The sequence below is a fragment of the Salmo salar genome, chromosome 04 (assembly GCF_965601325.2).
Source record: "Salmo salar chromosome 04, fSalSal1, whole genome shotgun sequence".
NCBI classification, from domain to species: Eukaryota; Metazoa; Chordata; class Actinopteri; order Salmoniformes; family Salmonidae; genus Salmo; species Salmo salar.
Window position 1 is genome coordinate 28,173,666 of NC_138294.1, and position 18,136 is coordinate 28,191,801.

An 18,136-nucleotide genomic window follows, 5' to 3' on the forward strand; every position below is an offset into this window, starting at 1 on the left:
TCACTAATGTTTTTTACTCATATTGTTTTATTCCAAAAATCTTCTTATCCGTTGTGTCTGAATTGATGAGTCCTCTCCTTCAGTTCAGTAGCCTATCGAACTTTTATGCATGTAACTGTGTATGACTGTCAGATAACAACAGTGTCGGGAGACACAGATGCTCGTGCCAATGAGCGGTAGGCCTATCCTAGCCCAAAGGCCGACAGATGCCGATATTGAGTCGTGTCATTTGACCATCTAAATGCATTATATGCAGCCGGCAATACATTTGTATCCCTCGCGAATCGGTTCGTACCTAAAACATTCTCCATCAGACTGCATAGGCTTTGATTTCCTCCTTAACCTTATTTAATTGTGAGAAGGTGGGGGGAAAAAACTGGGGAAATATGCGTACTTTCTTAATGAAACACCATTTTCCACCATCATGCTAGAAGTGTCTAAATGCTAATCCTGGATGTTGTGTAAGGAAAGTACGCATATTCCCCTGTTTTTTTCCCACTTTATCTCCATCATATAAGGTTAAGGAGGAAATCGAAGCCTATGCAGGCTGAATGGAGAATGTTTTAGGTACGAACCGATCCGCGAGGGATACAAATGTATTACCGGCTGCATATAATGCATTTGGATGGTAAAATGACACAAATCAAAATCGCTGTCTGCCGGCCTTTTGGGCTTTTGGTATCCAAAGCTGCATTATATTCATTCTCTAAATACCGTGCTCATTTCTAAATATAAATATTGATATAGTACTAGCTCAAAACATTTTCAATCTGCAAAAATGACAAGTTAATCAGTGGGTGATGGTGATTTCAGAAAACAAGTGGTGGGAATGAAAACATACATTTCCCCCGACCCCTAATTTGACAGTGGGGTGGTACATGCTCAATCTGCCCAATGGCTCAGCTCAGGTGCCTACACACACCATTGACTTTGACACACACACACACACACACACACACACACACACACTAACAGAGAGCCACGTAGCTAAGAGAAGTCATCTCAGACAGGTTCAGTTCAGAGAGACCCAGCTCCTGAGCTCACATCAGCAGCAAATGAATGTGTTCATGCAACAACAAAAGAATCATCGTATCATATCGAATCACATCGATTCGTTATCCTAATCAAACTGAATCGCACCGAATCATTTCAAACTAAAACATCGTTCCTGTATCCTATCGGATCCCATGCATCTAGTTGCGTATTGAATCATTCATGAGAGGAGAGATGCACAACCCTAGAGTGTGTAAGTGCAGTTGTGTTACTATCTGTGTGTGTTGCTATGATTTAATCTGTTATGGTGTGTGTTTATGTGTGCGTGTGAGAGAAAGAGAGAGAGAGATGCACATAAAGGGAAAGAGAGAGTGAGTGTGTGTGTGACAGGGAAAGTGTTTGTGTGTGTGTGTGTTCTGTCAACCCCAATGTGTCGCTTATTTATTTTGTGTATTTTTGGGGTCACTCGCCGAGCTGTCAGAAAAGTAATTACAGGAGTGTCTGAGCTGTCTGGGATGGAGGGAGAGAGTGGTGGGAGGCAGGCGAACGGATGGGATCTACTCACTGTCGGGGAAAATAGGATTAATTTTAATGATGAATTGAAGATAGTGGGTTTTTTAATATAGGGATTAATAAATGTGACGAAATGCTCAGAATTCCGGATAAGGTATTGGCACGTCTTTGATGGTGCACACGTTGCATAAACAGGAAATTGGTGGGCTGGGTGACAGCTTATGCATTGACAGGTCCCTTACTAACCAGGGTGGTGTTCAGTCGGGTACACCGTAGCAAAACGTTTTGAAATGGAAAACAAAAAATCTGTTTTTCCGATTGGACAGGTTCAGGTAGTACCTCCCCATTTCGAAAAACATTTCAAAATGTTGTTTTACCTACTGAACATGACCCAGAAGGCTTGGCTGCTAGTCATCCTATAGGGCCACATTATTCACGTGGGAGGGATAAACGACATGGTTTATCTTTTCATCAAGGGGGGTTGGTTTCATTAGAAAAGACACACGACAGCAAAGTCATAGAATGTCATTGGAAAATGGGAAGATATGAGATTGACATATTATGCAACGCATTCCCATTCAAAGTTTAAGGAGATTAAATTTGAGGTCTTTTAAGTCAGCGGGGCTAGGTCATCTGCTTAATAAATGGGTGATAAGAATAACAACCGTCACACCAACCAATCATATTTTAGAGGCTCAGCAGGCAGATGTTAAACCATTGGCTAGGCACCGGTTGGCCAACATATTTTCGTCAAAACGCTGAACAAGGACTGTCACTTACAATAGCAATGGATAAACCACACTCCGGGGTGAAGTTTACCCTAGGTACAGATCTGGGATCAGCTTCCCCTCCCCCAATCCTAACCTTAACCAATAGTGAGGTTTAGTGAGGCAAAAAAAGATCAGCATCCAGGGGCAAATTCAACCTACACCGATAAACAACGTCTTTATTTCTTAAAATAATATTAATTGTGTATGTTTTACCAGATGTGTATTGGTACTGTGTAGGTGTGTAGTATTCAGCTACTGTAGGCCACAAACTCAACATGGTCATTTTTCAAATGGTCATTGCAAACTCACAGTATGTCGAGGTGTTTCCATTTGGGAGGAATACAATTAAGAGGTAGGTGTAGGAATAATGTGAGATATTGCAGCCCGGTAAATATATTTTCTTATAGAAGGCTTCGTGGTGTCCATACTAATGAGTTTGGCCAATGTACCAAGCTCATATCAATTTAGTTCAGATTTAAAGGGCACAACATTTAAACTTTAAACCCATCATTCTTTGGAAAATGACCCACTATCCAGTCCATCTTAATATTCTATTGTAATTATGGGGATATTCAGTAGCATGATAACAAGTGAACACTCAACCTACTGTAATGCACCCAATCTTCCTCTCCAAAGATAACCGTCCTTTTAAAAGATGTACGTTAACCTTATATACCGTTGTAATTAATAACTTAATCAAGAAAAAAATTATCAAACACCCACACCCTTCCCCCAATCTCCCGCCATTTGTCAAACAGCCAGCATAGTGCTATGCTACCAAAAAGTCTTTGTCTACCTATAGGTAGCCTTTTTAATGGGTTGGCCTGTTTATAATTCAAAAGACCGCGAGTAGCTCATCATTAAATGGTGTCTTTATGAGGACTTCAAAAGCTAAAAGGCATAATGGGTTCAATCCATAGAGATAAATAGAAATCACTACTTGGAAATAACAAATGTTTGCATGGTCATTGCCAATGAGGACTTTCACCATTTTAAAGTAGTCAGCTGGGTGGGACTCCTCAAAGTGAAATCAGCAAAACATTTCACCGTTGCATTGGATTTAGGTTAAAAGTTGGATGAAAAAAATATAAAATTCTCTTACATTGATGACTTTTGAAAAAATCCAATCAGTTTTCCACATTGATTCAACGTCAGCTGTGAATTTTTTAGGTTGAAATGACGTGAAAACAACGTTTATTCAACCAGTTTATATGAGAAGGGAGAAAAAAGGAGGGGAAAACCTGTTCTCCTCTGTTTATCATGACGCTATGAATTTTCTCTCCATTTTTCTTAATTAGCGTTCACATTCCAACACCTAATGGGATTCGACTGCGCTATATGGTTTGTTAGCCTGTTAGCCACTGAGTATTCCTTGAGGAAAATCATTGAGAATAGCCCTGGAATCACTTCCAACTAAGACCTCTCTCACGCTCGTATAGGACACAGAGAGCTTCGACCGTGTCCTGTAATCCTTGTGTCCTGGCTGAACTTTCAGTCTGTTTCCCCCCTATCTGGGTCACCTCATCAGTTCCCTACTGTGTGGTGCCCAGGCTTGTCTCTCCAAATCAAAACTCACGCACCCACTCAAAACAAATTCACCTGGGGGTCTAATTGGAGGTGGAGCGAAGGTGATAATCCCCACACATGCCCTCCCCAAATCTGTGGCACTGTGTGTTGGCTATGGACAACACTTGGATTCCTGCTGCTTGGCCGTCCCTGGCTTGTATCCTTATGCCCCAAAGCTCAAAATCAAAGGGCCCCATGCGAAAATAATGGAGTTGGCCCCTGGGGCTTGCCCAAAGCACCCCGGCAGGCACCTAACACCCCTTTGATACTCCTGAAGTGGTGGCCATCATTACAGTGGACCTCTGGTGGGACACTGAATTCGCTTTGAACCTCAGATATTTAACGGCACAGAAAAAGGGTTGAAGGGATTGGAACTTAGGACCGAATGGCTTTATTTGCAAACCCACTCAGCATGGATCCGGAAATGGACAGCCTGGCCCTTTGACATCCTTTTCTCTAGCGCACAGTCCAGCACAGTGCAACACAGTGCCAGTGTAGGGTCCTAGTTTTGCATTCACAGTGCCCAGGAAGTGGCTCAGGGACAGCAGCTGTTGTGCATTGGGGGCTTTCTGTCTGTCCAAGTGGTTCTGTGAATATATTTTTCTCTTTCTACTATATCTGATGGTGGATCTCTGGTGAGCAGCTGAGGTAAGGTGCAGTGGTGCCCGGGGCTACAACAAGCCGTAACGCACATGGTTCACCCAACCCACACCCCCCTCAGGGCCTTGAGTACAGTAGCCCGTACACAACAGGCCAGGGCCCCATGTGAAGAAAGTAGTGCTGAGCGATTAACCAAAATGTTGGTTATTCTTAGTTTTTTTAACAACTAATTGACCGACATCGGTTCAATGATTTGAATTCCATTTTATTCGTTTTTTTCCTGTGAGCTTAATGTGCACATTGCACAGTTTCTCTACAGATAAATCAGACCAGCCTGAACTGTGCGATGTAGTAGGGAGATGTAGTTTCCAACAGGCGAATATTCTACATAGTTTAGCGTATAAAACGTGGTAATTAACTACAATGATCATAATCCATTGCACATCTACTTGTCCGGTCTGAGGGGATATAGAGAGTAGCTGTTGCTTCGCGAGGTATCTCTACCTGAAAATAAATGATCCAAGTGATTAATAGCTGATATTCAGCAGTCATAAAAGTATGTCTTATTTACTTTGAAGAACTGCAAAATAGTAATTTTGTCAGACAACATACTGTATGCAGTCGCTCTATAGAAATTTGTTGACTTGTAATGAAAAAATTAAGTAAAATAAAACACATGTATGATGCACAACAACTGAAATATATTTTTTAAAGTAATGTGAATTAAATTATGGTTAATAAGTGATCAGCAGTAATGAACAGTCACTACCATCATGGGACTTTTATTCATTATTTATTCTGTGTTACAGTATTCAACCCAAATAATCGAAACTGAAAACCGTGATTGTTTTTTGAATAATCGAACAGAAACTTAACTGACCTCGAAAAGCACTAATCGCTCAGAACTAGAAACAAGATGAGAATTTGGGAAAATTACATAGCTAATGTGTTATTGTGTAGCAGTCAGTGACTGTACATGTTAACAGCTAGCTAGCCTAAAACACAGCTTTTCAGATCCTCGTGTTGGACCGAATCGTAGTATCTTGGTCATAATGACACATTGAAGATGTTATCTGGGGTTTTTAAACCTGCAGGTCGGTGCCACATCTAGAACGGTGACGCAAACAGCCTTTGTCACTCAGTTCAGGTATGAACAAATACGATACGATACCTTAACTAGCGCCCTGTTCACAGGTTTGATGTTTTCCGTCAATGTTTTTGGAGAAGTTGCAATTAACATTGGAGACGGCGAAACTTCACAAATGAAGGATGGCGTAATCGGAGTGACAACATGACAGGGAACAACTCCGCCTTGGGGGGTTCTGTCTGGCTCCACGACCAACATGGCTGGTCCTGTCATCTCGCTTCATGCCACCAGCTGTGTGGGCCGTGTTGACATCCATTGTGACAACACTCATGGTGTTTTGTCATCGCGGCTTCCTCAGCTTCCCGAGGAGAGACAGTGAGTGCGCCGGACAGGTACATGCACAGCGCATGGTCCTCAAAGCCGCGACACGCGATGGTCTAGCGGTCCATAAAAATTGACTAGCAGCCCGGCAAATTGAGAATGAGACCGTGAACTAGGGAGGAGGAGCAACTTTGGGGGATTTTTTATGTGGCATGTTCTGTGAGTAGGTGGGATATGGGATTCATGTCTATCTGAGTACTGTTAAACCACAGTGCTATCACACCCTAGGATTCGTCTTATTGTGCCGAACACTAAGATAAATAAATAGGGAATTGGAAGAACTTGACAATTGTTTTCCGGTTTCCATGAATTTAACAGTGAAAGTCCGTTCCTGAGGTCTTCAAGAGCCCATACAAGTAGTTTGTCGCAGTTAAGAAAATGTCAATGTGCACAGAACTAAAAACTCACCCTTATCTGAAGAGTTCTGTCTGAATACAGACACAGGGAAGCACCCTGACCTGACAGTCTGTCTGCAAGGCCAAAAGCTGCACTGAGAGAAAAAGAGACAGAATCCCAGAAGATGGAACAAGTCAAAAGCACTTTGCGAAATGTCAAGAGTTAGGTAAGTGCCTTGAAATACCTGTGGTAATGTGAATCTCTTCTGTCTGCAGTTGGGTTCTTTCTTCTCTCCTCTGGCACTAGTCCGCCTCATATGATAGCTTTGACTCCTGTGATTTATGAACTGGTGACAATGACAGTTCACGTGGGGCAGCTTACTGGAGAATCAGCTTTTACTTATACTGTTTCGAATTGTAGGTTTTGTTTTGTCTGGTTAGTCTTTTGTGGTCGTCTTGTGTATTCCGTTGTTGCTTTGCATTGTTTCGGCTTTTGCTTTATTATGTCTGCTGGTGTGAATTGGTCGAATGATAGATGTTTATAGATTACATTTAGGATAAGATATTGCGTTTATATTAGAGGTCGACCGATTAATCGGTATGGCCGACTAATTAGGGCCGATTTCAAGTTTTCATAACAATCGGTGATCGGTATTTTTGGACACCAATTATGGCCGATTACATTGCACTTCACGACGAGACTGCGTGGCAGGCTGACTACCTGTTACACGAGTGCAGCGTGGAGCCAAGGTAAGTTGCTAGCTAGCATCAATCTTAACATAATCACTATTAACTACACATGGTAGCTTGTCCTGCATTGCATATAATCGATGCGGTGCCTGTTAATTTATCATCGAATCACAGCCTACTTCGCCAAATGAGTGATGATTTAATGAGCGCATTCGTGAAAAAAGCACTGTCGTTGCACCAATGTGTACCTAACCATAAACATCAATGCCTTTCTTAAACTCAATACACAAGTATATATTTTTAAACCTGCATATTTAGTTAATATTGCCTGCTAACATGAATTTCTTTTAACTATGGAAATTGTGTCACTTCTCTTGCATTCTGTGCAAGCAGAGTCAGGGTATATGCAGCAGTTTGGGCTGCCTGGCTCGTTGCGAACTGTGTAAAGACCATTTCTTCCTAACAAAGACCGTAATTAATTTGCCAGAATTTTACATAATTATGACATAACATTGAAGGTTGTGCAATGTAACAGCAATATTTAGACTTAGGTATGCCACCCGTTAGATAAAATACAGAACGGTTCTGTATTTCACCAAAAGAATAAATGTTTTGTTTTTGAAATGATAGTTTCCGGATTTGACCATATTAATGACCAAAGGCTCGTATTTCTGTGTGTTCTTATATTATAATTAAGTCTATGATTTGATATTTGATAGAGCAGTCTGACTGAGCGGTGGTAGGCAGCAGCAGGCTCGTAAGCATTCATTCAAACAGCACTTTCCTGCATTTGCCAGCAGCTCTTCGCTGTGCTTCAAGCATTGCGCTGTTTATGACTTCAAGCCTATCAACTCCCGAGATTAGGCTGGCAATACTATAGTGCCTATAAGAACATCCAATAGTGAAAGGTATATGAAATACAAATGGCATAGAGAGAAATAGTCCTATAATAACTACAACCTAAAACTTCTTACCTGTGAATATTGAAGACTCATTTTAAAAGGAACCACCAGCTTTCATATGTTCTGAGCAAGGAACTTAAACGTTAGCTTTTTTTGCATGGCAAATATTGCACTTTTACTTTCTTCTCCAACACTTTGTTTTTGCATTATTTAAACCAAATTGAACATGTTTCATTATTTATTTGAGACTAAATAGATTTTAGTGATGTATTATATTAAGTTAAAATAAAAGTTTTCATTCAGTATTGTTGTAATTGTCATTATTACAAATATATATATAAATCGGCTGATTAATCGGTATTGGCATTTTTTTGGCCCTCCAATAATCGGTATCGCTATCGGCGTTGAAAAAATCATAATCAGTCGACCTCTAGTTTATATGTGTAATGGCTGTCGTGGTGAATGGATGAACAAAACGCAGACGGGATGTGAATGCTCATCTTTCTATTTATTTAGAAGAAAATGAACACAAAAAACAAGAAACAATAGACCGACAGGAACAGTCAGCAGGCTAACATAAAGCAGTGCTAAAACAACAACCCACAAACCCCAGGTGAAAAACACACTCCTAATATATGACTCCCAATCAGGAACAACGATATCCAGCTGTTCCTGATCAGGAGTCACAAGACTAACACAGAAACAGAACAAGTAGAAACTACATACAACACACAACTTCTGCCACGTCCTGACCAAATACTAAACAACTACTCCCTCTGCTGGTCAGGACGTGACAATATGTTATGCAAGGTTGTGATGCTTTAGTATGTGTTGATTGTAATTGCAGAATCTGCCTATGCCCAGAGAGCGAGAGACAGAATAAACCAGGCAGGCAAGCCCAAATCTACCAAATTATTCTGACTGGTTAAGGCAAGGATAAGGTTTGGGATAAGGTTAAAACTGAAAAAAGGTAAACCAGTGCATAGCACTGGGATTGAACCTGTAATCCTCGGAGCCATGTGCCTACTAGATGGTATTGAAGGCATCTCCCTACTAGACTGTAATACGTGCTCACGTTGCCTCTAGTAGATGGTATTGAAGGCATCTCCCTACTAGACTGTAATACGTGCTCACGTTGCCTCTAGTGGATGGTATTGAAGGCATCTCCCTAATAGATGGTAATACGTGCTCACGTTGCCTCTAGTGGATAGTATTGAAGGCATCTCCCTAATAGATGGTAATACGTGCTCACGTTGCCTCTAGTGGATGTTATTGAAGGCATCTCCCTAATAGATGGTAATACGTGCTCACGTTGCCTCTAGTGGATGTTATTGAAGGCATCTCCCTAATAGATGGTAATACGTGCTCACGTTGCCTCTAGTGGATGTTATTGAAGGCATCTCCCTACTAGATGGTAATACGTGCTCACGTTGCCTCTAGTGGATGTTATTGAAAGCATCTCCCTAATAGATGGTAATACGTGCTCACGTTGCCTCTAGTGGATGTTATTGAAGGCAGCTCCTGACGTCCTGGGGACCTGAATAGAATATTGAAGTAATATCTGGTGTGATCTCGCTGATACTTTACACTGCTTGCATTAACAGATCGTTTCAGCATGCTTTCCAAATGCTGGCCATTTTCCTTTCTAAGCCGTTTGTTTTATGGTCCGCTCTTGAAATAGCCTTAGTAGAGAGGAGAGAACAGATTAACTCTGGAGAGGCATGCCTCATCATCCACGCCTGTCACCAGCCCTCATTCATAAACACTATATCTGCAAATCCAATAATGTCACAAGGGACATCGCTCATGTTTCTCTCCTATCTCGCCCCCTCTCTCTCCCTCTCTCTTTCTCTTTCTCCCTGTCCATCTCTCTCTCTCTCTCTCTCTTTCTCTCTCTCTCTCTCCCTGTCCCTTTTGCTCTCTCTCTCTTTCTCTGTCTCTCTCTCTCTTATATGAAGGACCCAGATTACAGTGAGTGCCATAGAGATACGACACACTCATTTTCTTTTTTTTGTTTGCGTCCACTTTCGTCTCAGTACAGTAGCTCCATCTCACCGTTATCTGTTTGACTCTGATCTGCCACATTGGTGCTGCGAGGGAGTTGGAGCCATCGTAATCCAATTTGATCTTTGTTGTGCTGGTGGCAGCGGTGGGATATTTTGGGTAAATTCCAACTAGCCCTTGCTAAATGCCCGCCATGCCCATCTGTGACACATGCCAATTCTGTAACACCATCATTGACTTAATAAGCCAGTGTTTCCACATTGCTTTTGTGAAAGAAACACTTGAATTATTAACCATTTTATCGATGCCTAAGTACAGAAGGTGAACGTTAAATGTGAAGTTACAATTCATGAATGTCAGATATGTCTATTTCTAACGTCTATTTCTATGGGCACAAGCACTGTTCATGACACAAACTGTTCACACCCCTCTTGTTTTGCAGATTCAATGCTTATTTCCTGAAATTGTATACATGCTCGCTGCAAACATATACATTTTGCCATAGGGTGGAGGATTTATGTGCTTTTTGAAGCTAATTCCCTGCAATTTATGTCTTATGTGGTGTCGAATGATATCTGAGTGACTCAAACTTTACAACAAAATCAAAACATTAGATTACATGGGCTAGTTAATCAACTGGGCATTTCTGACAAGTTATAAATAGCTCTTTCTACAATGACTGACTGAACAAAAGAAAAACCTCTGATGCACTACCCAATTTTGAAATTGCACCTTTGTCATTTTACTATTACAACTCAAGAGTACTGTAAGTTGAAAGTTCCTTTTTCATTTGTTCATCTCCCCTAGTTTGGGAACCACTGGCATACATTATCATAGATTACTTTATAACAGCTAGCTAGCCTATGCATAATAATCTGCCAGGGGCAATAGAGTTAGGCCCCTTGGGACCTTCTCCCACTTGCTGACACTTCGACCTTGGTGCCTCGCTGACCCTCAAGTTGTGGAGTTTACACTTTGACCCTAGGCGTTTAAATTCACACCTCATTAGCGGAGCATAACCGTGAGGCTACAGTTGGCCGGCGCTGACGTGCTTGGACTCACTCTGACTCGCTCTACCTGCTGTCCTTCAAAAAGGGCACGCCGCTCGAGGTATTCAAGGTATCTTATCCATGCTGCTCCATTGAATAAAATTATATCCACTGCCTGCCACAGAAAAAGACCAGAGGGTATTCCCTCATGCCTAAATCCTTATCAAAGTTGGTGGCAAGTGAATTAAAAATGAAAACTTGGAAGAGCTGGGCTGTATCTCCCCTTAAGCCAAATTAATACTTTGAGTGGTGTGTCAATCAGCGGGTCTAGCCTCCACGGTAACAGGAGCCGATAGAAGCCAGGCCTCAGGGCACTTGAAAGCCAGCCATGCTGGCTATAGGGCTCTGTCTCACAACCTTGTCAAGGTCTAGGCTCTGTATGAACACTCCAAGCAGCACAAATAGTCTAAACCCTGGCCCCAGCTTTGCTTTAGCGAGTCTCACATTTAGGGGTAGTGCAATCTTGGTCTTAGAGGTCTTAAAGACGAACTCCTCAACCCTTGCTGTCTCCACCCTTAAGCTCTCACCCCATAGCTTGAGAAACATCTTTGTTTTAGCCGCCAGACCTTCTGTTAAGTCTCCTCGTCCAGCTACAATCGCAGGTGCACAAGGCAGGTGCACATGACAATAGCAGGTGCACATAATCCTCTTACAGAGGGCTCCTGGATGACAGATCCAGGAGAACTAAGCTTAATTTATTGCAGGACAGGTCTTCGGCCATGAAATAATTTCTGGTATGCTACGAGGGAGAGGGGAGACAAAAAGAGAGGGAAGGCACCGGGCAGACCTGGGTTTTGTTGTGCTTATGTGTCTGTGCCACCAGCGTCCCAGAGAGAGTGACACATTTCCCAGAAGCGTCTGGAGACTGATCTGTGTGATAGATCATAGCTGGAAGTCAAGGAGTGATGGGTGTGGAAAGACGATACTTCAGCGCTACTGCAATGTTGCTGAGTTGTTGTAGCGATGTTGTAGAAGCGTAGTACTATGCTGCCTTTATGTTTAGCTCACGTCTGACCCAAGAGTAACTCCTCACTAACAGGACCAGGTTTATGACATACATACAGTACTGTAGGTACTGTAGGTGAAAGCTGTTAACTGCCTGATTGAGTAAATTCAATCTTTGCCTTTACACATACAATTTCACTCTTCAGAAGATCTACCGGGCAAACACGGGGAAAAACACTGACTTTGCATAATTAAAGCAAACTTGGAACTAACTAGCATGTGTGTGTGTGTGTTTGTGCCTGTGCGAGCCTGAGCGTAGTCCTGTCAGAATATAATGAGAGATTTGTTCTCGTCCTCCTTCTCTGTGTGAAGTGGCATGTCATGCACTCACTTCACTTGAAAGAGGGGCTGTAGCCCTTTCCTGCAGTCAATGACCAAAAGGCCCCTCTTTTGCCTCATCTGTGGAATGTTATTAATCTTTTTCATAATTTCATTATTAATAAAGATGATAAAAATAAACATGTGATGTTTCTATGTCAAACGGTTTTAGTTATATTTCAATCTTCTGGGATGTATATAAAGTGTAATATTGGGATGCAAAATCAAAATTGAAAACATTTCAGCTGTATATCTGCCATGGTATGGGTGTCTTCTTTTTTGTTGTTGTTGCCCATAACCATCTGTGTGAGGTGTACACTTGTTTTTAAAAGTAGATTTGTTTAAGACTACCAAGAAACAGTTTGTGATCCTGATTTAGCCCACTGCAGTAAAAGGTTAAGGTTCAACTGCCCCTAAAAACCAACTTCTCATTTAGAAAACACCCTATGTGGCTGTCACGTCCTGACCAGTAATAGGGGTTATTTGTTATTGTAGTTTGGTCAGGACGTGGCAGGGGGTATTTGTTTTATGTGGTTCAGGGGTTATGTGTATGTAGAGGGGTGTTATATTTATGTGTTCAGGGGTTTTTGGTGTATGTTCTTGCTTTGGTATTCTAGGATTTTAGGTTGTGTATTTCTTTGTTGACCTGGTGTGGCTCTCAATCAGGAACAGCTGTACATCGTTGTTTCTGATTGAGAGTCATACTTAGGGAGATTGTTTTCACCTGTCCCTTTGTGGGTAGTTGTATTCTGTTTTGTGTTTTTCACCTGATGGAACTGTCAGTGTCGTTTTCATATTGTATATTTGTTTTGTTTCACCTTCTTCAATAATTAAAAAGAAGATGAGTATACATTTTCCAGTGGCATCAATATGAATCAGAAACATTTATTCTACTGTGTCGTGACATGACTATCGATTAATGTGATGACGGTTATTTTATCAAATTAACTATGTTTAATTATTATGTAATTAAATGAATAATGTAACAATTAACTCATTAGCAATCTTGGGGCACCATGGAAAAAGTTTGTTTAATGAGTTACCGTTTCACAAATTAACACAATAATATATTGTTATATATCGTTATCATACCATCATCCATTAATCATTATTACCTCGTATCAGTCTCATTCTGAACGTCATTGACTTCAAATCCACACGAATCCTCGTCTAAGTTATGATTATTCAGGGTACAGCTGGAACCAATTTACACACCGGCAGCAACCCAGCATGTTTTGGTCTAATGTACATTTTGTTAGCGGTCCTTTTATGCACTCACCTTAGAGTGTGGATACATCACGTTGCCACAATGTCTGTGCTCACATGGGCATAGTTACTGACTTGGCAAAAGTTTCTTAGGAAAAACAATTATCTCATTTAGAAGGCTAAAATCACATTTCATCGTCTCACAAATAGTTTCATATTTAATCATATAAGTTCCACAACATTTAGATATAAATCTGATAACTGGGACATATACATTGGTAGAGTTACTGTTATTTAGCTATACCGTCCTTAATGATATCACAAAACAACTGATTTGACATGATTATTGTTTGGAGCCCCACCAACCATTTCCCACACTATTTATGATAGAAATATTGTTTCAATGTCCAACCTTCAGTTGTTAAAGTACTGCAAAGTATCTCTCTGTTGTAACACCCAGACATTCCATTCTCCATACTGCAAAGGGCCTTGTGGTAGTCGTGACTGCATCACAACGTAAATGAAGGTTGGGTTGGTTTCAAACTTTCAATCCTGTCCAAATGCCCACAGCTGGCAGCACACAAGTAATTATGAATTCAGAGTGCAGATGCATGCCGGAGACGGAAGACGAAGCGAGACACCACACTTACCGTTTATTTTGTAAAATGTTTTGGTTCAATGAAAGTTAATAAACTAAGTAGACCAGACGCAGCTGCTATTACACTGGTGTCTATGGGAGACACACCCAATTAAGTAGACCGGAACGTAATACATTTTTTTCAAAAGCTAACGTCCTGAGTGAACTATCTTCATTTATCCACCATCTTTGCTGCACGCGACCCAATCGTAATGTCTGTGGTAAATTTGGGTTGACTTTGGATATCTGTATGGGGCTAGTTAAGGACCATCAGTAAATTACACAATGTACATGGGAGAATATGCTAAAATTTCAATAGCTCCAAATGTCAATGACTTAAAAACCTAAAAACAACTATACATTGTAGAAATTCATATACAAATAAGCTAAAAGGTGTGCAACATGAAAATATTGTCTCATTTACATTGTGTAATTGATTGATCGTCCCTAACTAAGAAACAAACAAAGAAACACACACACACACACACACACACACACACACACACACACACACACACAGATATTGACACACTGACATACACACACTGACATACACACTTACACAAGCATATGCAGATTCAAAGGCATTGTTTTTCTCTCACCATAAGCACATAGTTGTCAAAGTAGTAGTCTTGAAGCAGATTGCTGTGTTGTGAGGTATGCAAAATGGTATATGTAAATAAATTAGTCAAGCCTCGCTGGCTGAAAGAACGGAAACACAATTACCTGTCCATCCATTCAGCCGCTTATTCAGTGACCTTAACATAGTGTTTGTCCTGCTGACTTTGATTGTGCTCATTGTGATAGGATAGAATAGTTTCTAATTGCCATGTTCTTTGTTTTCTCTCTCCTTATCTCTATGCTCCCTCTATGCCTCTATCTATCTATCTATCTATCTATCTATCTATCTATCTATCTATCTATCTATCTATCTATCTATCTATCTATCTATCTATCTCTAGGCAACATCTTTGTGGTGAGCCTGGCTGTGGCCGACCTGGTGGTGGCCATCTACCCCTACCCTCTGGTCCTCACCTCCATCTTCCACAAAGGCTGGAACCTGGGCTATGTCCACTGCCAGATCAGCGGTTTTCTCATGGGCATCAGCGTCATCGGCTCCATCTTCAACATCACCGGCATTGCCATCAACCGCTACTGTTATATATGTCACAGCCTTAAGTACGACAAGCTGTACAGTGACAAGAACTCAGTGTGTTACGTCCTACTCATCTGGGCGTTGACCATTGTGGCCATCGTGCCGAATCTCTTCGTGGGTTCGTTGCAGTATGACCCTAGGGTGTATTCGTGTACGTTCGAGCAGTCGGCAAGTTCGGCGTACACCATCGCCGTGGTCTTCTTCCACTTCATCCTACCGATCATGATCGTCACTTACTGCTACCTGAGGATCTGGATCCTGGTCATTCAGGTTAGGCGACGTGTCAAACCGGACAATAGACCGAAACTGACGCCACACGACGTGAGGAACTTCGTGACTATGTTCGTGGTGTTTGTGCTGTTCGCCGTGTGCTGGGCACCACTCAACTTCATTGGGCTGGCGGTGGCCATCAACCCAGAGGTGGTGGTGCCTCTCATCCCTGAGTGGCTCTTTGTGGCGAGCTACTTCATGGCCTATTTCAACAGCTGCCTTAATGCCATCGTATACGGGGTGCTCAACCAGAACTTCCGGCGCGAGTACAAGCGCATTGTTGTGTCGGTCTGCACGGCACGAATCTTCTTCCACGGCAGCTCCAACGACGCGGCCGAGCGGCTCAAGAGCAAGCCGTCGCCGCTCATCACCAACAACAACCAGGTCAAGGTGGAGTTGGTGTGAGAGGACCAGCTGGTCCCAGTGCGCTCCCTACCCCTCCCCCATGACACGAACCCACCGATATCTATACATCTGTAAGGTGGAAGGAAGCAATATGGCAGAATCTCAAGCTGCCCCATTTCGCTTCTTGTACCTATCTAGTACACTGCAGATCTACAAACATTGGAGGAGTTAAGGAGCCCAGGGGAAGGGGTAGGGAGCGATTTGGGACCGGGTGATACTAACACACACGCATGAACAAAGGGGGAGGGAGGCTTAAGGGAACCAATGTGACATAAAATAGTAAAATTAGTTTAAAAAATACAAGTGAACGGAGAACAATTACCAAATACAAAAACAAAACAGTTCCACTTTCTGAACCGTCCGTGATCTGTGCTATCTTCACCTCTATACAGTCAAAGCGAAACGGGGAAAATGTATCTTTGTCTTTTGCAAAAAAAGCACTTTTGTTAGTTTTTTTGGTACTTAAAAAAGTGATAATGTACTTTTGTTTTCATGTTTACAGTGATGATAACAGTGACTCTATGTGTGACATATTAAATGTTTTTATTTTATATGAAGTATATGTTATATAGATGTACGAAAATATATATCAGGTTCATTTCACCAACATCAATAATCCGATGAAAGAAAATGACTAGGGTTGCAAAATTTCTGGAACTTCTCAAAAATTCACAGGTTTTTCAGAAATCCCAGTTGGAATATTCCCAGAATCAGGAGGGAATAAGCAGCAATCAAGATTTATAGAAAACCTGCATTTTGCAAACCTACAAATGACAAATATATCATACGGTGAAAGCCAGAAAAATTCTGCCATGTCTGGTCACAAACATTACTAAAAGTGTTTGTTAAAGATTTTACCGATGTTAATGATCATTTTTGTTTGGATTGCTGCTGTTTCACGATGCCCTGCAAAACTGTTCCCATCATTCGGTGGAATATGTTTGTAAGTATAGGATTTCTTTCTTTCTCACTCACTTCTCATTCTCTTTCTGTCTCTTTCGCTCTCTCTTTCTCTATCTCTGTGAGCTCCTTGTATGCATGGATCTGAAGAATCGTTAATATGCAAAATAAAGGATCAGATGCAGATGTGTGCACCTATTTCAGTACAGCGCAACAAAACACAACCACACACATATTGCAGTCCGGTTTGTTCAAATCCAATGTCATCTTTTAAAAAAAAATATTTTATTGAAAAACTCATACATGTTATATCGATACATAATGAAATATACTTAGTAAAGACATTTGGGTAAAATGGATTACCTTGCTATTAGCCAGTAGATTTTCACCGCTCAGCAGTTTCCTTAGGACTTATTTGAAGAAAGCCTTTGTCAAACGGCACTCGCTAAGACAAACACACTTTCAGACCCACTGATTACACTTTATTTGCCATTAGAAAACAAACCAATCTGTCTCAGGCTGGGGCCGTATTGATGCGCAACTATAATTGATGTCCCCCAACTTGGCTGAGGTCCTGGCTCCACAACCCTATTTTTTTGGCCAGAAACCAGAGATCAACAGTGACGGCGGCGCTACATATCTGCCCAGGTAATTTGTGATTCGACCTGGCCCATGCTAAGGCTCAATCACTAACAGTAGCTGTAAACCAACTAGATATCTATCCTAGCTGGAATTAAAAAATTATGGTAAAATGGACTATATCAGTTTGGATTCCAGGCTACTAGAAACCAGTAGTGAAAGAAGACTGTATTCGTTATCTCTCATGGCAAAAGTAAATTCGTTTACCACTGTTAATGATATAGTTTGATAGCTTTCAGGTATTCTAGTTCTAACAAACCAGATTTTCTATCAAACATTTGAATACACTTCCTGGGCCCAGGACTCTATAACAACTAGCTGGAAACAGTGTTTGATTTGGGATGAAAGAAGTGCTGTCTTTTTCCAATGCGGTCCATTAGGCTAGTTCACCAACTCACAAATGCTATAAAGCTATAGAGACCTCGGATTATTCACAGTTAAGGGTTCATACACATTTTTCATGACTTCTCCATTACTTTTAACCACATTTCCATGACTATTATTATAGCCTTCATTAAAAAGTAAAGCATTATTGACACTGGAAAGCTGCTGTGTCTGATCCCATGTAGGTCTACCATCCCCTGCCGTTGTGCCCTTGATCAAGGCACTTAACCCTCCACAAAGTAGAACTGCACTGTTAGTCACATGCTGTCAATATGTGGTCAACCCTCGATCTGGAGAGCTCCTGAGTGTGCAGGCTTGGCTTTTGA

The 18,136-nt window shown here is 41.4% G+C and overlaps 1 protein-coding gene across 1 annotated transcript in view; it reads left to right on the forward strand.

The window, feature by feature from the left end:
• The window catches only part of mtnr1aa (melatonin receptor 1A a), a 57,770-nt gene extending 40,797 nt beyond the window's left edge, over window positions 1-16,973 (forward strand). Inside the window, exon 2 of the mRNA XM_014195255.3 lies at window positions 15,019-16,973. Within this exon, the coding sequence (XP_014050730.1) occupies window positions 15,019-15,887 (869 nt within the window). The 3' untranslated portion in view covers window positions 15,888-16,973. The remainder of the gene's footprint in view (window positions 1-15,018) is intronic.
• The last annotated feature ends 1,163 nt before the right edge of the window (window positions 16,974-18,136 follow it).